This window comes from Cynocephalus volans, chromosome 8 (assembly GCF_027409185.1).
Source record: "Cynocephalus volans isolate mCynVol1 chromosome 8, mCynVol1.pri, whole genome shotgun sequence".
Classification (NCBI taxonomy): Eukaryota; Metazoa; Chordata; class Mammalia; order Dermoptera; family Cynocephalidae; genus Cynocephalus; species Cynocephalus volans.
In genome coordinates this window covers 75,625,500-75,648,658 of record NC_084467.1, presented here as the reverse complement: position 1 = coordinate 75,648,658, position 23,159 = coordinate 75,625,500, and the positions used below count along the sequence as shown (strand labels likewise).

Genomic DNA, 23,159 nt, shown 5'->3' with positions numbered 1-23,159 from the left:
ATAAAATATACACTCTTAGAGTTTAAGCTCCTGTGTACCTTGTGTTTATACACACATATATTCTTTTTTTGGTAACAGCTTTATTGAGATATAATTCACATGCTGTATAGTTCTTCCATTTAAAGTATAAAATTCAGTGGTTTTTAGTATATTCACAGAGTTGTACAGCCATCACCACAATTCTATAGCATTTTTATGACTCTAGAAAGAAACTCTGTACACCTCCCATCCTACCTACCCCTCCTTAAAGGAGCTTTAGGCAACCATTATCTATTTTCTGTCTCTATGTATATGTCTATTCTTATTGCATATAAATGGAATCATATGATATATGGTTGTTTGTGATAACCTTTTTTCACTTAGTTCATTAGTACAATGTTTTCACATTTCATCCGTGTTGTAGCATGTATCAATACGTTCATTCCTCTTCATTGTTGAATAATATTTCATTGTATGAGTATACCATCCATCAATTGATGGACATTTGGGTTGTTTCCACTTTTTGGCTATTATGAGTAATGTTGCTATAAACATTCATTTATAAAGTTGTGGTGTGAATATATGTTTTTATTTCTTTTGGGTACATACCCAGAAATGGAATTGTTTGGCATACATATATTCTTGATACACACATACTTATACTCATACGCATAATTTCCCTTTGGTCTAGGACAGGGTTTCCTTTTGATTTAGGACAGTGCCACTCCACTTTTTTTCCCTGCCTCTACACATGCATAATACAATTTCAGCTCATCTCATCAAACATAGGGATAATAGAAGTGAAATGAGAGGATGTCACCTCATTATTGGGAAAAACTGATCTAGAGCTTCTGCTCAAACATAAACTTAAAAGCCTAAGAAAACTAAAGCCTAACTGTGTAAACACATGATCCGTATATTGACACAATATTGTATATTGTCAGTTAAAAATATTTAAAAGAATAAATTAGTACTTTTTTTTTCTCTGCTACTGTTTCTCATTTGTAGAATAAGGAAATTATATAAGATCAAGATTCTTGGGCCGAGCCTGTGGCGCACTCGGGAGAGTGCGGCGCTGGGAGCGCAGTGGCGCTCCGCTGCAGGTTCGGATCCTATATAGGAATGGCCGGTGGGTGCACTCACTGGCTGAGTGCCGGTCACGAAAAAGACACACACACACAAAAAAAAGATTCTTAACTTGACATTCTCAATCTGGGGTTTGCGAATCCCCTGAAATTTTACACAAAATATTGTGTGTATTGACTAGAGACCAGAATTCTTCATCAATAATTATTTCTTTGTGATTACTACTTCTTTTGAATCTTAGGACAAATGTACTTCAAGAAATCAACTTCTGTGATAGGCTGAAAAATCTTGAGCTAATGACAAAATCATTAAATTATTCTTCTGACTCCCTTTAGCTCTTTCCTATGATGACATTTTCTCAGAACTGTAAAAATTACCTAATATTAGGTTAACAGTTTTTGTCATTAAAAAGTTACATGCTCATTACAGAAAATTTAGATAAGCAAAGAAATATTGATAATTCCTTTGATATCAACACTTGGTGAAAAGTCACTGTTAAGCACTGTTAATTTTGTGTTGTATATTTCATGCAGTCTTTTGTTCCATTACTGTGTATGTGTTAGTGTATATATGCATGTCTTTTTAGAAAAATAGGGTCATATTATTCTCATTGTTTTCTAACTTGACTTTTCTACTTAACACATCGTCAATACCATCAATATTTTCTCATATATTAAATATTTTTTGAATAGGAAGGAGTCTTAACTTGAGCTCTGTGGATCCTTACAGAGTCCAAGGATGGACTTCATGAACCCTCTGAAATTGTGTGTACAATTTTCATTATATGTACATGCATATGTGCTTTTGCGTAAAAGGAATCCATAACTTTTTCTCATTCTCAACCAGGAGAATGACCCACAAAAATGAATAAACATGCTTCTATGGTCTCATTTAAAATGGTTACATAGAATTCTGTCACTAATTTGCTATAATCCTTTAAGACAATTCATATTACTAGAATTTAGGTTGTTTACAATTCTTGCCTATTATAAAGAACACTTTGTTGAGCTTCTTTTGTTTACAGGATGTTTATGATTTTTCAATGTCATTGGCCTATACTTTCTGAGGCATTCTTTTGAGATGAATTCAGTAAGTCAATTAATTTCATAAATTGTGGACAAAAAATGATTTGGAACACGGGCAAAAATCCCTCCTATGGTTAACTCTTTTAAAATTCTGAAGTGTATGTGCATAGTAGTTGTCATTATTAATTTCTTGAGTGATGCTTATTCTGTTTTTTACTTTTTGTTTAGAGAAATATAGTTTGTGAACACTGATTTATAACATCCTTTTTTCACAGACAGGAGACAATTTACCTAGCATGTTGTTAGAAAATCTAACTGATAATGCAAGTGAAAATACTGTAAGTCTTCACATTTTGTGTCCATTCTTTTGACATTTTTTATTTGTGTACTTCTTGGTTTTATAAAATTCACGAAAATTATCCAAGTTGTGAAACTTCTAACTCTTATGTTATATTTACTGAAGAGTCTGAAGAAGAAGGTGCTTGAAAAGGAGACCTACATTCAGGAACTTTCTTGTTTGTTTCAGAATGAAAAGGTAAGCAAATATTGAGTTTTAAGCTTAATTTATCATATTTTCTTAATATTGACCCCCTCTTCTCCTGGCCCCATGTCCTCAGAAATAAACACAGAAAGGTTTTTTGAAATTCTAGACTATTTGGATATTAAGTTTTATGTATCAAGTATAACATCTTAATTTTTTAAAGTTTTTTTTATTTTTTAAGAGTTGTATGGTGTTTCAGTCAAGATACTTGGCATTAATCACTACAAATTAGGAACTCTGTGTAAATTTGTATTATATTTGAATTTGGGGACAAATTAAGGAATTTTGGTGTTTGTAGGAGCAATTTAGATATACCTGTAATTTTACTTAGGAAGATAGGTGGGAGTTATTTTAAAAAGATAATTATCAGAAGCCTTTAAATAGAAGGTTGGGTGAGGAGAAAAATTCACCCTAATTGTACATGAAATACATTTGAAATAGGGGGACAGTTTATGTAAAGTAGTACTTTGCTTTTTGTCAGCTTTTTAGTTTGTGTCTAAGTCATGGTAAAGTTAAAGATACTGATGGGATATATCAAATAACGTTTTTTTGTTTTCTCTCTTCTGTTATAGGCAAATGCTTTGAAAGCAAACCGTTTCTCTCAATCAGTAAAAGTAGTACATGAACGACTACAGCTCCAAATTCATAAAAAGGAAGCAGAGAATGATAAGTTAAAAGAGTACATAAAGGTTATAAACATTTATCTATTTTTATGTGTTTTTTTTTTGGCACCTGGCTGGTATGGGCATCTGAACCCTTGACTTTGGTGTTGTCAGCACCATGCTCTACCAATTGAGCTATCTGGCCAGCCCCATTTTTATAGTTTAAGTGATAAAATTAATGAAAAACTATAAAGCCATTTCTTAATTCTGGAATTTGGTAGTTTTTAAAAGAATACAATTTAAGTGTTGCCATGGGAAGTACATATTTAAAATAAATCTTAATCTTAAGATTTCTGGCCTGCCTAAAGCTTTGGGTCCAAATTCCAATATAAAAATACTCTATCTTTTTAGTACCAATCTAGGAAGAATTTGTAGAGAATTAATTAGTTTTAAAATCTTTCTCATTATGCAGTTATGTTTATTGTGGAAATGTATAAAATATGGAAGATATGAAGGAAAAAATAACTTAAAAACACTGAAACCATTGTTAACTATTGGTGTATATTATTCTAGTTTTTTTTCTACATCTATACATAAATATTCTCACACATTTAATAAGCAGTCAATAAATGTTACTTTTTTTGTTACTAATCATATTAATTTTAAAATCAGCTTTGATGTTCAGATAATCAAGTAATCCCCTTGTTATACTACTTTGTAGCAGTATAATTAAGGAGAAGTTTTTGGTTTAATTATTTTAGAGTCAGTCACTTTGAGGTTACTACCATAATACAAGCTAACTGGACTTAGGTCGTGATTTTGCCAAATGAGAAGAACCATTGTTCCCAATTTCAGAGAAGTGTACAAAGACTAAACCCCATTGAGTGTTAGGACTTCCGGGTTAGATCTCAGTTTACTTTTGCATTCCCAAATCATAGCAGATGTCTGCAACCTATAGCATGTTTCAAAACTGCACTTGGGGTTTTTTTTTTCCCTTCAATGACAAAAAACTTTGGTCCATCAAGGGGACATTAGGTAGATTTATGGAGGATGTAAGTTTTGTTGTTTCTTCCCCCCCATATGTTCTTTTAAACACTTCCTCCCATATGTTCTCTGTGTCCTTTCCATTGATATCCTAGGGCACTGCAGATGAACTGGATTTGGTATTGCAGTGCTCTGTCTTGGTAAATTCAAGAGAATACATGTGATTTAACATTTCAGATAATCTACCCCAATTTCTCTTAAGCATTTTTTAATTATGTCCTCAAATAGCAGTTGGGAAAGTTTTTGAAAGTATTTTCTTAATTTAAAAATGAAATATTAAATGATTTTTTTAAAGGTAAGTTTAACAGTTATTTTTTATATCCATGATAATTTGGAGAAAGAACATAAGGCTAAAATCCTAAGATTTTGCTATATTATTCTCCTGTCTAATACTTTGAGATCAAATTCTTTTTAAAAAATGCTACTGTTAAGAAATGATGAAAAGAACGCTGTAGGTTATTGATTTTTCTACATTCCCTCTCATACACACACTTTTGGAATTTAAGGCATTAAGTAATTAGTGGTCATAATTTAGTTGTTTGACTTAGGTATAACAAGTTTGTTGTTGTTCTTGTAGTTGTTTCTTAGGAGTACAAAACTCAGTTTGGCAACATAAATCTGTTTTTTAGTGTTGTGGAGTCAGTTCATTGGATTGGGTCTGTTAAACATTTACATTGCAATTCTCTGAGAACCATCCCAAAGATACTTTGAACCATTTTTCTCCTATATCTTTGTAATGTAGCAATTAGAGTATTCTAATATTTTTAGAAGATATAGAGAATCATTATCTGTATAATACACAACATGTATATAGTTCTTTGGAAATAGGAAAAGGTGAATAATCAACTTTAAATATGTGTATTCATTTGGCAAATAACAGAGGGGTTTTTTATTTTGGAAGCATAAAAATAAGTTGATAGTTTCAGTACACTCCATGGTAGTGCATAAGTGTGGGATTTGATAAATCTAGTGAGAAAGACTTATTTGGAGCTTTGTTAAACAAAATTAATGTTTAAAAAGATTTTTTTCATTTAAGTGCAGCAGCTATTCATGGTGCGATGATGACACCCTGTGGCTTTTTTGAGGAATGACAGCTTTTTCCTGTGGGGTGTTCCTTTTTCTTATGTAGACTGACTTGTACTGTTCTTGCTTTTTCCCAACTATTTATTACAACCTTTCATGGGATTTTTTTTTTCTTTCTAGTTTAAGATATATTTTTAAAGACAATTTAAGAATGTGTTGCTTCTTCCCTTAGTTTACCTGGTCACTCTTCAAAGAGATCAAGTCTAAATCTTAAGATGTACTTCTTAATCTCAATTTTAGCAGAAGAAGCATAGTTTTTGTTGATCACACAGTTAAGTAGAAAAGCCCCATCTTTTACTGTGACTGCTTTGAAATTTTTTTTTTTTTTTAATATTAAAATGACTGTCTAGGGAATGGGATACTGAAACAGAAATTCTGTGATAATTTCACATTCTTTTCAATGTTACACAGCTTTCAAAATGTAAAAGCATTAAAATCTTAAGTCTTTAAATTCTTAGATACTAAATATTCAAATACTTTAAATAAAAATCTTAAAATAATTTGAAGTTTAGAGTTATCACACTAAATCAGATCCATCATCCATCCAGCCTAATATTCTGTCTCATTATGTCCCCAAGACATGTCAAGGAGATGGTCATGCCAATTAACAGCATCACACTCAATGGGTAGAAGCATGTCCGCAAACATATTTTTACTCTTATTAATCATTATTTTCTCTACACCTGTGTTTGGTCTTGGAATAATGACTTCCACGAATTTCTCACTCACTGGGTAAAACAGTACTGTACTTTTATCGTCCTTAATGTAATGTAACTCTTTCTAGTTACAGGGCATGCTACCCAATTCTAGTAAATTAAAATTTGATAAATAAGTCTATGTTTATTTAATTTATACCTTTCACAAACTATAGATTTTGGCCATATCTCCTTTAAGCCTTTATCTTTTGAACTAAAGAGTCCTAATACTTTTGGGGATCTACCAATTCCTTTGAGCTTTGCCTGTTATTTAGATAGTTTCCAGCTCAATTATGTTTTTTAAAAGTAGTTTTTTAAAACTAGTACTGTGTGTAATATTCTAGGTGTGAACTAAAAAAATGTTCTAGTTAATCACAGAAGTTTGAAGTAAGTTAGTGTTTGTATTAAATTTAATCACCAATATTAGTATCTTTAATAAGTAGCATTAGTTTTATATAGGATATACATTTTTTTATATATTTTAAATTTGGATTCTTTAACTGATTACAAAGAAGCATTGGTAAAATCACCTGTTGTCACTGTTTTGCTTTATATTAATCTTATGATCAATTGTTTTGACAAATCTGTGTGGAAGTTTATGTACATATTTTTACAAAGTTTACATAAACAATGTAGTTCTGAAATAATTTTCATTTTTGCTAACTTTTTTTAGAGTTTAGAAACCAAGATAGCCAAATGGAACTTGCAGTTGAAAACGAATAAGCATGAGGCTGTAGTGATGAAAGAAGCAAGTAGGAAAAAAGCTATAGCTTTAAAAAAAGCATCTAAAATTTACAAACAAAGGCTCGAACATTTTACAGGAGATATTGAAAACCTTATTTACCAAATTAGAGATCAGGTACGTATATGCATTCTTTTTTAAAGATATATTTTGTGTGCTTACTTTATGTAGTTAATGCTTAATAATTTCAATTTTCTCTTAATACTATTGATACTAGAAAAACTTAACTTTTTTGCTTTAATCTTTTATTTTGAAAGATTGCATAAAATGTCAGATTTGTATGTTGAATTATATCAGCGTTTTCTTGGGTACTTAAAGGAAATGTTAAGTGTGTCCCACTCAGGGAAAAAAAAAAGCTTCTATGGCCAACTCACTAAGGGTAAAACTATACATTTTACCCCTTAGAAAGTTACAGTGCATATTAACATATTAAAGGCCCTGAGAAGGCTTTCAGAAACACAGCATAATGAGGGGTATTGAACTAAAAGTTTCCCTCATTTAACCCCAGAACTCTTGTTTTACCCACAAAGTAGCTTTTGGAACTGGTTCTGAGGAACACCAGTTTGGGAAATGGTGATTTATGTTATTATACCATATGACTTTATTCAGTAATTCACTTCATTTAAACCTCTGTTTGCATTTAAAATAATACGCTGACATAAACACACCATGTGAAAGATATCTTTGGGTATTGATCAAAATTGAAAAGTGGACTTAGTGCTTCATTGTTTTTGACGAATTATTATATACAAGTATTTGTTTAGTTACCAGTTAGTAAAATATTCTTTTTAATGTCTCACTGATATCCCACCTCTTAAGAATGTATGTTAAGGCTTATAGAATTATTGGAGGCTTTTAGAAATGAAAACAGACTGGTATAAAAGCCTTCTGCAAACAAAACAACTTAATATTTTACATGCTTGTGTTAACATTTTAAGGCTCTAATATTTAGCATACATTCAGAAGAATTTAACTAGATAAAAGAATTGAAGACTAGATTCAAAGTCTAAAAGGTTGTAGACCTGGTTGAATGCCTGAAAATGTTCTTGAGTGGTAAAAACTAATGGAGAAGTTAATATTCCTGGGGTTTTCCTTTTGAAATAGCATCACCCACACCCCAGATTGTAGTGTACAAAGGCTCCTCCACTTGTCAACCTTGTGACTTCGAATAAGGAATTTAACCTCTCCAAGCTTCAATTTTCTTATCTATGAAACAGGGGACAGTAATACTGCCTATCTCATGTGATTGTTGAGAGGGATAAATGAAAAAACTTAGGTCAAGCACAGTTCCCAGCCATACATTTTTGCCATACTGTCCTCCTTTCTATTTCTCTAGTGCATGGAGTTTGTTTTGTTTTGTTTGGTTGCTGCTGCCTTTGGCTTTAATATTCTTCCCTGTCTCACAATAGCTGGTTCTTTTTTTTAATCATTCAGGTGTCTTTTTGAATTACTCCTGTAACAATCATATTAATGTCTTAAATTTTTTTCATTGCATTTATTACAATCTGATACTATCTCATTTATTTTTTAGTATACTTCTTTTTTGTTAACTGTTTCCCTCTAGAAAAATGTTAAGTCCTAGGAGGCAGGAGCTTGCTTATCCCATTCACCTACGGGTACCATTATTGTTTTAAAGCAATATCTTAAGTCCAAAACATGAACAATTCAGCAAAAAGAGCTAAATAGTCAGTAAAATGTCATCTCATACCTATACAATGCCTAAAATTTACCTACACAATGCCTAAAGTTTACCAAGTACTACAGAGACATCAAAGAAAATGAAGATTTGGAAGGGTCTGTGGTCTTTGGTAATTAGGTCACTAGTTCCTAGTTCAGGTGCAGTTTCAGTGCAGTGGGAGGAAAGGTAAAGGGGGCTTTTGCATTATGCCGGCATGTTTATAAGGACAGATGAAAGAAGAATGAGGACTTTGAAAGTGCTGGGGAGAACCAATCCTGACATTTAATGCCCAGAGGCTAGGATATTAAATGCCCTATAATTCTGCACACTGAATAATTATCTCATTTCCTTTTTTGAAAATTGGGCCTATCCTAATTTTGCTTCTTGTGGCTTAGAGGTGTCATTTCTTTAAAGCAAAGAAAAAAGGTAGGTCATCTCAAAAAGTCTTTCTAGAAAAGTGATTTCATCATTGACTAGTTCCTACATTCTAGGAATGTCATACTAATGAAGCAGGGAATAATTACACCCTAATATATAAATTCCTTTTTTTATAGGTAAAATTTCTAAATATCTTAATTTACATTATATTGTTAATTCACACCATGATTTATATTTAAATCCACTTTATATAAAATATGAAAATAGAATACTAATATTCAATATGTCAAAAATATTACTGTGAAAAAATTAAACAAAAAAAGTCTTGTACATAGTAGGTGCCCATTAAATACTTTTTAAGTGAATACATGAATGATGGAAGGAGAGAAGGAAGCACCCAATAAATGTTAACTATTGTCATTACTGTTTCTGGGTCTTCTGATTTGTAATTCTGGCACTGTCGCATTCTAATGAGTTTGCTTTTCTGTAGAATGTAGATGGGGGCACAATGGCTACAGCTCTTTAATGGCTACAGTTCTGCAGAGAGTCATTTATTGAGTGTCTGCCGTGCTCCAGGCACTATTCAAGGCCCTGGAAATACAGCAACGAGGAAAACAGACAAAAATCCCTACCTCATGGAACTCATATTTTAAATGGATAAGCCACTACTACCACTTTCGTCTTTTTGCTGAGAGTAGCAGTGTTTGAAGGCCGACAGGGGACTTGTAAAAATTGAGCTTGGCATCATTATAACAAAGATAAATGAGGCTGCATTATTAAATGATTATGGAGTTGTGGAATTGAGGGTAGTTTCTGTGTATACCATAGAGGGCTTCTTTCTCCTCTGATGTTACGTGGTTGTTAGCATCATCTGTGTATAGAATGTAAAATGAAAACTTCAGTAAATAGAAAGGAATTATCTTCATTAATTATGAAACATTGTTTAAAACTAGTTGCATTAACATACTTTAAAATGTTAAGTTGGATCTTCCACTGTGTACATATAAAATAAGAGTAATGCAGATATTTTTATTAAAGTTAACTTTAAAACTTTCCTATATTCAAAAGTTGTACACTGAAATTTTCTATAATAAAAGTATCATACTTTATTGGAAGAATGTTTCCTTGTTTATAATGTATTTGTGTTTAGGGCCCTGAATATAATAAAAACGTTTTTAAATTACAAGATAAGTGCTTTACATATTTTTTAGGAAGCCAAGTTGTCTGAAACAATTTCAGCTTCTGATGCCTGGAAAAGTCATTATGAGAAAGTTGTAATAGAAAAAACTGAATTAGAAGTTCAGATTGAAACAATGAAAAAGTAAGAAAAAAATTGAGAATCTTTTTACTATTTAGTTAAGAAATGTTTTTAGTTCTTTACTCTTTGAGTGGTTTAAATTTTGGTTCTTCTGGATTACATGTGGTAAAGGTGCTATCTATAGGATTTGATATTTTTGCTATTTATAATTCTATAAGCTTTTCTTACTCTACCACAAAAAACAGTAAAAGTGATTACTATTAAAAGTGCATTAGTGTTCACATTTTGAAATTTTGAACTTGTAGATTACTATATGGTATTCGAGTATGTGATATTTCTTTTTTAAACAGGAATGTATAAGTAAGAATATATAACAAAGTTTATAATACATAATGCTTTGAATATCCTAAAAATTGTTGTTCCTTAAAGTATCTTAAATGCATAACAAAGAAAATCAAAGAGTAAAACTACATATATATTATGCTTTGAAATTTATTACTGTTAACCTAACAATAACGAACCCTGAACATTTGCTTTTAAATGTTTTCTTTTCTGTGTATTCTCTTCAGTTTTCTCATTTAAAACTGGCATATACAATTTGCTTTTAAAGATTATAGCCGTTGTTATTGCCTGACTTGATTACTTTCTTTAACCATGTCCCTAAAACTGTGTATATGCATGTGTGGTTGTGTGTGAATGAGAGAGACAGACAGACATCCATACCTATGGATGATAGTTTAAATGTTTTATTGAGTAACAGAGTATGTGGTATAATTTTTTGTTGGCCTCATCAGGGGCTAATTGTTTCTAATCTAGGTTGCTCTGGTGGTAACCTTATAGATTACTTCTTCCTAGTTCCCCTGTTCTGTGAGTTGTATTTATATTTTATATCTTCCCTATTTGAAACAGTACACCCTATCAAAATGACTTCAGAAACACACAAAAAAATGTGTTATTTGAATGAAAATTTCTATGACTTTCATGAAATGCATCATTTATTTTATAAAGGCAAATCAATAATCTTTTGGGAGACCTGAAGAAAATGGAAGACCATGGAAAAAATTCATGTGAAGAAATTCTTAGAAAACTTCACTCGATTGAATATGAAAATGAAACTCTGAATCTTGAGAATACAAAATTAAAGGTACTACATATGTGTGTTTGTGTGGGTCTGTATTGTGTAATGATAACTTAGTCTACTTAGTAGAAGAAGATTGAAGAAACAGCATGTTTAGAGTAGTGCTCTTTTTGTCCTTTAGCTTTTCAGGGTATTATAGTATCATTAAAATAGGTAACTTCTAAATTCTGTCTATTTGTCTGTCTATTGTGTATACACATATGTAAATACATATGTGTATATATTTTTCAAAAATGGTTGTAGTTATATGCCCAGATATGGGTTAAAATTGTTTTCAGTAGTACTAAATAAGATTTATGAAGTTGATTGTCTCTTTGCCTCAACTTTAAAAAAAATTATCTTCTCTCAATTTTAGCAGTTAAGTGAATCATTCAAAATTACATTAACTTTAATGTATAAGATTATTTATAGGTGTCATGGTTACGATAGGATATATAACCTTGGGCCTGGTCTGTTTGAAACCAGAAAGTATGTTCTTGGCTGCTTCATAACCAGAAAGAATTTTCCAACTTACTGAAATCCAAGGGGTGATTGGTTTGTACATGTACCAGAGAAAAGATGGGAAAGAAAAGTAGCATTCTGAGAAAAAAGATATTTGAGTTCTTAATCAACCAGAGATACATGTAACCAGATGAGACTTAACTAAAGATGATGGTTTCGTTTTCAGTTCCATAATACTACTTTTGGAGAATAGAAAACAGAAAAGAATTTTTTTAAACCATGAGATAAAAGTTTGTGTGCACAGAATAAATAGCAATATATTTGTAGCACTATATCAGTAACATAGAGTACATTTTAGAGAAACTTGTAAAATAAGCATGTAACATTGTTTTCCTGTGTTTATAACAGTTTAATTTTATCACTGCATTTACAATTAGCTAAACAGTATACATTTATTCTATGCCTTAAGATGTCTTTTTTGTAGATAATTTGTGTCGTGCTTGAGAGAAAAGATTTATAATGTTAAGATAGAAGTGCTAATACTTTATTTTTTTGAGAGTTTTCTTTTTTTTTGCATTAGAAATGTACTTGTTTCTTTTTCTTGGAAAAGTTATAATTACTGACTGTTTAATATTATGTAGACATTATGTAAAAAATAGCAATGGGCTGTTTTTTATGGATTGGTTTTTTTGAATTTGTTTAAGAGAAAAAATATAATATTTACAAATTATCACCAAAGAAAATCATTTTTATAAAAAGATCACATTCCAGGCTTTAAGTTTCTAAATTGTTATTTAAAAAGATTATTTTCCAGAAGGAACTTGGAGATACATTCCAATGTCTTTTTACGCCTTCTAAGCCTTCCTTTATCTACATCTCTAGGATGTCTTGTACCAGAAACAGAATTTTATCCATTGTACATTTTGGCATATTTTCCCAAGGGCCAACCTATTTTTTAGGTACTGATCTGTCTTTGTGTGAAATATATGGTGTTATGCAATACAATGTTTAGTAATTAAAGGTTGCTGATTATACATGACAGAAAGGCAACAGATTGCCCAAGCCAGAAAGATTCCTACCCTCTGTTGCTTTGTAAAGTTGGTAACTTCTCACCGGTGTTCACTTTCACTTTCTTCAGTGGGCAAGGCAGGGCTCATAAATCTCAAGTCTGTTTTGTTCCAAATAGAGAAATTTGATTAGTTGTAAATGGAGGACTTGAAATTGACAGTCCCATTGCCTGTGGCCGTTTAGAAATGAGAGTAGGAAATGGCAGGAATCTAATCTGTGACACACATGACAGGAAGTATCAAGGTCCTACTTTTCTCATCTTTAACTTAGTATTACAATTATTTTGGCTACTTTTTTTCAGGGAAGAGTAAAAAAGTCAAAGTTACAACTTGTCTTAATAGTTACCTTTTTGGGGCTAGCAGTTAGCTCCCTTGGGATAGCATGGTGCTGATAGCACCAAGGTCAAGGGTTCGCATCCCCGTACTGGCCAGCCACTTAAAAAGGTAACTGTTTTTTGTTTTTTTTTTAGCAGTGATGTTCAGAGTTAGATTTTTTTTTCCTGTAAGAAATTTTGTATGTCCTTTATAGTCCTACATTCTTTTGCTTTCTTTATAAAAGAAATCCAACTAATTATTCAGTAAACATAGTTCCTCTAACTTCTGACTGTCCATTATTCAGTGTTATCTTTTGAGGGAAGAATCTATACTCATTACAGTAAACTTGGAAATTATAGAAATATAGAAAGGAAAGAACAAAATAATCCTTGATTTCATCACATTCCTCAAAGATAATAACCATATTTTGTAACTTTTCTGTTTTTTTATAGTTTTTATTAAATTAATATCTTGTTCACTTTAAAGTGGAAACATCTGTTAGAGTAATAATATTTAATATAAACTCTTCATAAGGATCCTTCTTAATTACTCTGTAATAAATATTCCCTGTAGAAGTGTTAGATAATTGGCTTAACTATTCCCTCTTTGTTGTACTTTCAGATTATTCCTAGTCTTATATACACATAATGTATATACTCTGATGAACTTTTTTGTACATGAGTTTTTATTGTATTTTCTTTAGCTTAGATTCCCATATATGGAATTACTAAGTCAAAGAATATGAACATTTATAAAATTCTTGATATGCTTTGCAACATTTCTTCTCAAAAGTATTATATCACCCATACTGCCATTAGCTCCCTATACCTCATCAGTACTGGAAATCAAATGTGTTTATTATTTGTAGTGTTTGCTAATTTGACAGGTAAAAATGGTATCTGTGGTTTTAATTTGCAACTTTTTGAGGAGCTAGTTTTAAAACTCTAAACAGTTTCTATTTTTGGTTCTTCTGATGGTTATCTGTATATCTCTAAATCGTATACCCCTCTTTCTTGATTATCAAATGTAGTTATTTATAGACTTCTTAATTAGTAGGGCACTAACAAAAATGTCGATCAATATAAATGCTAACACAACTAAAAAGTCATGTTAAATGCCTATTAAAGAAACACATAACTTTTTTTTTTTAAAGTTGAAGGTAGCTTGATGGAGGAAAGTTAAAAGGAAGAGTTAAGATTGTTATGGATGTAAGATTATGAACAGAAGGGCAATATACAATAAGCACTTCTGAAGGAGGGCTCATGAGCAAAGAGAAGAGGAAGCACATGGGATGGATGGGCTTTATGTACAGTGCTGTGTAGCTCTGTGGCTTGCTGTGTTTGGCTGTGTGAGTGCACTGTGTATTCAGCTGATGTTTTTTGATGGTGCAAACCATTAACAAGCTGGAAAAAAAATGCATGTGAACAAAAGTGACTTCTTTGTTAAACTGACATCATTCCCCTGACTATCAATACTGTAAGGTGAGCTTTACTTGACAGAAATGTGAGCTTTACTTGACAGAAATGTGAAACAACAAAATATCTCTCTTGACTTCCTATTTGGTAAAATAAGGGTATTTCTACTTCTCCCTTCCTCTGTCTCTTCTCTCCACCTTGACATCCCAATTTCCTTTTACATTGCCAGTGTTGTTAACATTGACAATTTGTTCTGTAACCGTAAGTGCTCCTTTTATAGATTGATTCTAAGCATGGACAGCAATGACTGTGTAATTGTTCTGCCAACTGCACAGTCAAATAATATATTTTATTGTTTCTCGGATCCCACGTTATTTTTCTTGTTACTTCTCATTTTGCTGAAATATATCTTCAAATAATCTTCCCTTAAAAAAGGGAAAATTGGAAGTAAACATTAAAAGTTCTTACTGTCTAAAAATGCCTTTATTCTGCCCTCATTTTGATTGATGGGTTTGGCCGGGTGTAGCATCCTAGATTGAAAGTAATTTTCACTCTGAACTTTGAAGTTTTGCTCCATTGCTTCTAGTAATCAGAGCTGCTGATGGAGCAACTCTTTTGCCAATCTGATTCTTATTCCTCTGTAATGACATTTTTTGTTTATCTTGAAATTGTAAAGATATTCTCTTTATCCTTTGTGTTTTGAAATTTCACACACATGTGTGTAGGTGTGGGTGTCTACTTGTCCATGGTGCTGAGTACAAGTCCATGGGTTTGTCCATGTACCCAAGCCCTTTACCACTGGAAAATTCTCTTGTTTTATTTCTTTGGTAATGCTTTCTCCCCTTTCCATTTCCATTTTCTCCAGTCTTTGTCTGGATGTACTTCTGATCATATTGTTGATTTGTTGGACCTCCTGGATTGATACTCTGTTTTCAATTTCTGGCTTTTGTTTAATTTTGGGGGAGATTTTCTTGGTTTTTATTTTCTGACTCTCCTTTAAAATGTTTAATTTTCAAAAGTTACTTAGTGTTCTCTGAGTGTTCCTGTCATCGAATATCTGAAGATACCTGTAGGAATAGTTATTTAAAAATTTTTTTTCAGTTTTCCAATTTATTTGTTTCCTCCTGGTTCATTTTTTTCTTTTTTCTTTTTTTTTTAATTAAAGTGATATGTGGGTCTTTCTTTTCATGTTTCTGTCTTTTGCTATAAAGGTCTGGTAACATTCAAGAATTTACAAATGAGACAATAGTAAAACTGAGACAATAGAAAACTAATCTGGACTTGTGGATGGTTTTTGTCACTTGATTGGTTTCACTTCATTTCACTTTCCTCAGCTGTTGAGAAACTAGCAATTTGCCCGGTGGCCCTAAAAAATGCCAAAAGATGTGCATCTTTTCTCTGGGTCACCAACACTATTCTCTGTCCTAGTTCCCTCCAGACGGGAAATTCAGTTTCTTTAGAGAAGAACATTTCCTGTTTTTGATCCTAATTCCAGGTGTTCTGTCTTGAGTGAGTCAGAGAGAAGTTAGAGAGAGGGTAGTGGTGGTTATTCACAGACTTGGAATTAATTCTTTTCAGCCCCAGGTGTGTCACTCTTATCCTCAGCCCTGTGCCTCTTTAGATTCTGTGGATGGATGAACTTCCTCCTTAGCTGAATCCATTCCTGCTTCATTAATCAGTCATCCGTTTTCCAGAAGCATTATGAATACTTTGTTCTTTGGCCCATTTTCTGTTCTCTTTAGTAAGTGGACTTGTAAACATTTTCATTTCTTTATGTTAGTTTAGTCTTGGGAAGAAAGGGAGATAAGCAAATGTGGTTAGTCTTAGAGCAGAAGTCTAATTTTATTTCACCCTAGGAAATTTTCTCTGATAGAGCACATTACTTAACTTTTTCTCCATTTTGCACTCTGTTTTTTTTTTCTCTCTGTATTGATTCTACATATATAATTGCATTGCAATTGATTGTTTGTATGATTTGGCTACCCCCTTGGCTATCCTTTCCTTCTTCCTTCACACACCAGGGCCAGGGATTATGTTTTATCTTCATTTTACTTCTAGTGCCTAGTACTGTACCTTGAACATATCAGGCATTTAATAAGTAACGGGAGAATAACAACAATAATGGCTACTGTTTATTGATTACCTTTAGTATAGGAGCCACTTAGATAAATGCCTTACATTCTTTGTTTCTAATTCTCAAATCAATACTATAATAAAGATGTTTTTCTCAATTATAGAAGAATACATTGAAGCTCAGAGAGGTAAAATAACTTGGACATCAATACATGGCTAATTTAGTGGAGAGCCAGGATTAGAATTTGGAGGAAGGAAGGAAGAAAATATAGGACATAAACTTGTTCACATTTTATAATTACAAATTTGGTTTGTCTCATCTTTTAAATTATGTAAACTGTGATAGAAATTGTATTGGAAACTTCCAGAGAACGAAATACACTAACAACTCTAGAGAAATATCTTTTATATTTCAGCAAGTCCTGTATTAAGAATTAGCTTCACTGTGTATCGTAGAAAACCCAATTTAAGTAGCTTAAATAAGAGCGGTATATATGCATCATGTCAAAGAAGTCCAGAGTTGGCAGATCAAAGCCTATATGGCATCAGAGAACTTAGCTTCTTTTTAGCTCTCTGCTCTGCCATCCCTAGGTTGTGACCCTTATCCTCATGAACGAAATGGCTGCTGGAGTTCAGCGATTGCAGTCAAGTTTTAAACAACAGGATGGAGGAATAAAAAGATGCATAATATCCTCTTTTTAAAAATCTCCTCCCCTGTTAGTAGACTTCCCAAAAGTCCCATGCAGTTTGACTCATTTACTTATTTAGGCACATGAGCTTCCCCACCTAGCTACAAGGAAGACTAGGGAATGTAGTATTCTAGTTATTCTGAGCTCTAGTCAGATATGAATATTCATTATTTTCTGCAATTGTCTTATGTTTTTCTGCATCTATTTCTATAGTTTTTCTATTCTTATACTTTGGAATGCTATTTTTCCAAGTATCTAAGTCCTACCTTTCTTTTAAAGTTCAGCTCAAATGCTGCTTCCTCCCAAAGTCTTCTCAGTGAATCTCTCCTTATAAACTCCTATCTTTGTGTGCACAGGGTGCCCAGGGAAGGTGTGACATATACTTGGCTATCAGTGAATATTTGTTGAATAAATGCTTAAATTGCTTTGTCCAGGAAGAGGAAACAATTTTATTTATTATGTTTATTTTCTTAATTTCCTCGATACCCTTCAAAGAGAAAGGATTAGAAGGATATTTCATTAATTATGAATCTAGTTTTTAATCATATGGTAATGGAATTAATTTTAAATTATGTAGACCATAAAAATCATTGAGATAAAGTTCACATCTTAGCATATTCTATAAACAATTAAGAAACATGTTTTTAATGCATTACTCTCTGGATTTTTTAAGGAACATATGTAGGTATGTTTGGAATGTTATTTGTGGTGTAAAATTGCCTAGATATTTGTGTTTTATTACTTCTAATTACTTTAGAATATTTTTAGATTTTAAAGTTTCAAATGAAAAAGAAACTAGTGATATTGCTTCTAGAGCCCAGTGACCTCCTCTATTAAAAACAACAAGTTTATGTGGAGGGCTTTTTGTTTTATTTGTTCATTATAGAAAGTTGGAGAAACAGCAAAACACAAAAGAAAAAATTTTAATAATCACCTGTAATCTTACAACTGAAAGATAACTAAAGTTAATGTTTTAAGGTATATGTAATTTTTGATATTATATGTAATGTATGTGCTACTTCCAGTTTTTTGCTATTATGAATTAAAAATGTGGATGGTTTTTTTGAGTCTTTTTTGCACATCTGTTGTCTTGGGATAAATTTCTAGAAGTGGAATTGTATGGTCAAAAGAGAGACCCATTTATAATATTGTTATATATTTTCAAATTACCCATCATAAGTCTGTCTACCAAGTGTAAGTGTCCCTATACTTGCAATTATAATTAGAAATTAAAAGTACTAATTTTAAAACAAATCTCTCCAGATTTGATAGATAATCTCATTTAGTCTGTGGCTTTAAATGCCATCTCTGTGCAGAGGCCTCTCAAATTTATACCTTTAGCCTAGACATTGAATTCTAGGCATATATTCTGCTGCCTTCTTAACATCTCCACTTGGATATTTAATAGGTATCTCAAAGTTATCATGTCCAAAATGGAGCTCTTTGATAGTCTCCAAAATAGTTCATCCTGCAGTTTTCCTCCATCTCAGTTAATGATAGATCTTTCTCTCACATCCTGCTTCCAGTCCGTCAGCAGATCTACCTAAAATATATCCAGAATCTGACCACTTCTCATCAGCAGCACTGCCATTTCCCTGGTTCAAGCCACCATCATCTCTCATTGTTACAATGACTTCCTGACCATTCTCGTTACTTCTGCCCTTGCCCCTGCAGGCAGCATTCAGTGTAGCAGTAGAGTAGTTCCTATAAAAATGCAAGTCAGACCATGTCACTGCTCTGCTCAAAACTCTCCAATGATATCTTGGTTAATAGAATAAACACCTACAAGGCATTATACCATCTGGTTTCCTTTCCACTACCTCTCTGATCTCCACTCCGTCCACTCTCTCCTTTGTTCTCTTCATTCCTGCCACACTGTCCTTCTTGCTGTTTTCCCCCTCACTGGCCAGGCCTCCCCCCACCAATGCCTTTTTCAGTGGGAATACTCAAAAAAGCCATGCTTCCTTTTGGTTTTTACTCAAGTCTCTCTAAGGAGGCCTTCCCTGGCCCACTCCCAACATGTCATTCCTATCCTGCTTTCATGTATGACATTTTACTTCTTATTCTTGATTTTTGTCTAATCTACTCCTCAAGCTCCATGAAGGAAGGAATTTTTGTCTTTTGTTCACTACTAGAATCTCAAGTGCCTGGAGCATTTTTTTAATGACTAGTGAATGTATTTGTTCATATATTAATTGATCGTTTATATTTGTGTCTTTTTGAATTACCTAGTTGTTATTCTTTATATTTGTCTTTTGTATTAATTAATATATAAGAACCCCTATATTAAGGATATTAATCTTATTTTTGCCAAATGAACAAATTGCATGTATCAAATTTGTCATAATTTGCTAATATTTTTTCATATTTTCCTCAAACTTTTTTTGGGGGGCTGTGAGATTTTGGAGATACATATATACATATATACATATGTTTTGTTTTTCTAATGGCTTCTGTTAAGAGAGACTCATAGTTCTGCACATCTTGCAAGCAGAGGCACTGACCACCTGTGATCCAGACTATCTTTTCAAGGATATTTGCAGAGCGAACATCCTTGGAAGATGGCAAAGGGTAGGTAGGCATGCCTAAGAGATTGGGATTCCCTAAACTTAAGTTTGCTGTCCTGTAATGCATCCCACTGCATATGCAGTTGTCACCTCGCCTTCTTTGTATTGTCCTGTGGGAACTGGGGCTCAGGAAACTGACTCAGATGCTGACGGTCTTGCTGTGAGTAATAAGTCTTTGGTCTAGGAGTCTTATGTCTTCTGCTAACACCCATGAAACTGTGGTAGGCTGACTGGTAAGATTGAAGGAGGTTAAAATCTCAGACCGTTACAGTTCTCAATATCTTCTTTTGATTTTATGCTTCGTGAGGTTTTTGCTACCTTAAAATGAAATACAGTTTTACCTGAATCTTCTTTAAAATTTTTTAAAATTTTATTTTTTTATAATTAATCTTTAATTCATTTGATGCTTCTTTAGTATTGGGTTGAGGCAGGCAATTAACCTATTTTTTTCCCCTCAGGGTTAAACAGTTGTCTTATTACCATTTACTTAGTAATCCATGTTTTCCTCATTAATTTTAAAATCCATCCTTTATCATGTACTAACTACAGTTTTTGTGTATTTTTCTTTTCCAGTGACCTCTATATTCTTGTTAGTATAATTTTAATTCTTTATATATTTTAATATTCAGTAGGTATTGAGATTCTCCACTTAGCATCCCTTTCGAAATTGTATTAGTCTTTCCTATTTAATCTTTCATAAGTTAATTTTGTCATATCCCCTCCATCTGTTATACTTTTAGTTGAAATCATAAAGTTTTAAATTAATTCGGAAAAAACTGCTATGTCAACAGTATTAACTCTTCCTATCCAGGAACATGTCTCTTTTCCAAGTCTTTTTTTGTCAGTGAATTTTAAAAGTTTTAAAAAGCATGTGTCTACATAGATCTTATTAAGGTTATTCATAAGTATTAGTCACTAACTTTTCAAAATTCCTAAATTTTAGGTGGTAATTGTATGCAATCAAAAATATTTTTTTAACTTTGTTTATAAATGAATTATGTTTTTATAATTCCGTATTCTAATGACTTATAAAATCTATTTATATATTCCTTGTTAGAGTACATTCGCTGCTTTGAAGGACGAGATTGTTTCTGTTGAAAATGAACTCTTGGAATTGCAAGAAGTAGAAAAACAACAGAAAGCTCTTATTGAAGTATATAAAACTCAGGTGATCCCTGCATTTATTTTAATGTTTTTAAAATTGGGAGACAATTTAAAACACTGTATTTGTCTGAAATCTAAATAAACAGCTGAAGAGAAATGGAGCTATCATTTTATGATATAATGTGATATATCCCAAACATTTCTTAAGGTCCCAAATATCTATAAATTGTGATTTCCTTAATTCAAACACTGCCTGTGGATGTATTAATTCTAAAAGCAGATTTAAAATTGATTACGTAGGTGTAATGTGAACCTTAATATATAATCTTGTTAATCTGGGGTTATATTTGTCATTTGGTATATTTAATAGTATTGATTTAGATTAATGACTCCCTTCTAGGGTCATTAAAGCCCAGTACTCCTCTTTTCTCAATAAATAAAGTATAATTCAGATTTATTCACATGAAAGACCTAGAAAAGAATATATGACAAAATGTATGAAATTGAACATGTCTTCAGTGGTAATTTATAGAAAAGCTTTATATTTTGGAAATGTAATAGTCAAATAAAACTTCATGAAAAATATGGGACTTGCACAGGTTCTTGCATCATGGGTAACGACTGGTTAATAAAGATCTTGATTTTATTGAAAGAGACAGTTTGAATTAAAGAATAATGAACTAAGGGTAAAAGTTTAAGAGGGGGCAAAGTGTAGGAAAGTAGGAAGGGGCTGCGTCTGGATGGATTAGATGGGAAAAGGGAGTTGTCATCCAGTTAGAATAGTTCAGTATCCAGGTCTGAGATAAGAATAGAAGCTATGTTGGACTGTGGACCCATAGTTGAGAATGGCATCAGGGTCTTGCAGCTGGTTGCCCAGGTTTAATCCCTCAGCGAGAATACTATGGATTAGTTACCATATTACAGCTGCTGGGCCTTGTATAAAATGCTCAGATATTTTTTGAGTAGATTTTGATTTGATGGGAAAATAATTGGAATGCGGGCTGGTGTAGACCAGAGACTGATTTCTTTTAAAGTGACATTTACATGAAAATAAACATCTCTGTAGTCTTCAGAGCATAAATAAAGAGTTTTGAAGTATTGATGGGGCAAAACAGGTAAATCATAACATGATTGTGGATTAGAGTAATTCTATATTTAAGGAAGGGTAACATTAGATAAACATACCAAGGGTATTGATGCAGAAATAATGATTTGTTTAAAATGAAAATTCAAACTTTTAGCCTTTTATTTCATGTTATGGTCCTAATAGTAAAATAAAACATGTTTCTCTAATATATTTTATTTTCAGGTACAAAAGTTGCAAGAAGCAGCTGAAGCAGTAAAAAGCAAATGTAAAAATTTGCTATGTGAAAATAACCTATTAACAAAAAACAAAAATAAAAAATTAGAGACAGTAAGTTTTAAATTTCAAATAAAATATTTGTATGTTTTTTACTTTATGAATTTTATACAAATTTTTTTATTTTGCTCATTTTCTATAGTTCATACGTAGAAATGGTCTGTTCTCAATCTCTGTAGAAGTTTGTTTTCTGAGGAAATAATGTTTGTTCCAGGCTTGAAATGTGTGTTTGTGTTGAGTGTTTTTTCACTTTTTCCTTCATATTTAGGAAATAGCATAAATATTTAATTTTTCTGATGTAAGAACAGATTTAAATAGCTCAAAAAAATGATTTATCACTGAACATCATTGACCATAAGTATGCAAACTTGAATACCTCTCATTTTTAACCTTATCTTTTTTTCTGGTTGTAAATCTTTTGTATCTAAAAAAGCAAAGTAAATGTTCTGTGCTGAATGCATTTTTGGAAGAAAAATAATATCTTAAAAAAATCATTTCCTTTTATTCACCCTATTGCAACAGAATGCGGGGAAGGATAGCACTGGCAAGTTAAGATGTCTCTGTGGATATTTTTAAGTTTTTAAATGAAACTACATCCCTTTTTGGGGTTTCATGTTGTTTTGGTAAGGAAACAGTGAAAGTCATAGGATGCTGACTCCTGACTGGAGAGGTCATGGGATGTTAGTTGTCATTTCCAACTGAGTATAATAAGATTACTGTCTCTGGATTGCTCCCATATCCAGAGATTGAGAAGTCAGAGTGAGGCACCAATGTGAAGAAGAGGTCGGCCAGAGCAGGCATCCTGCTTGTTAAACCGAGATAGAGAGCCCGCTGAATGCACAACTTACTACTTTTGTAGAATTATTTTTCACCTATTTT

General features: G+C 32.2%; 1 protein-coding gene across 1 annotated transcript in view; it reads left to right on the top strand.

Moving 5' to 3' along the window:
* Positions 1–23,159, top strand: part of ODF2L (outer dense fiber of sperm tails 2 like) — a 37,431-nt gene that overhangs the window by 6,378 nt on the left and 7,894 nt on the right. Inside the window, exons 5-12 of the mRNA XM_063105003.1 lie at positions 2,366–2,428; positions 2,554–2,625; positions 3,204–3,320; positions 6,729–6,914; positions 10,065–10,174; positions 11,120–11,255; positions 20,874–20,984; positions 22,230–22,334. Coding sequence (XP_062961073.1) covers positions 2,366–2,428; positions 2,554–2,625; positions 3,204–3,320; positions 6,729–6,914; positions 10,065–10,174; positions 11,120–11,255; positions 20,874–20,984; positions 22,230–22,334 — 900 coding nt within the window. The remainder of the gene's footprint in view (positions 1–2,365; positions 2,429–2,553; positions 2,626–3,203; positions 3,321–6,728; positions 6,915–10,064; positions 10,175–11,119; positions 11,256–20,873; positions 20,985–22,229; positions 22,335–23,159) is intronic.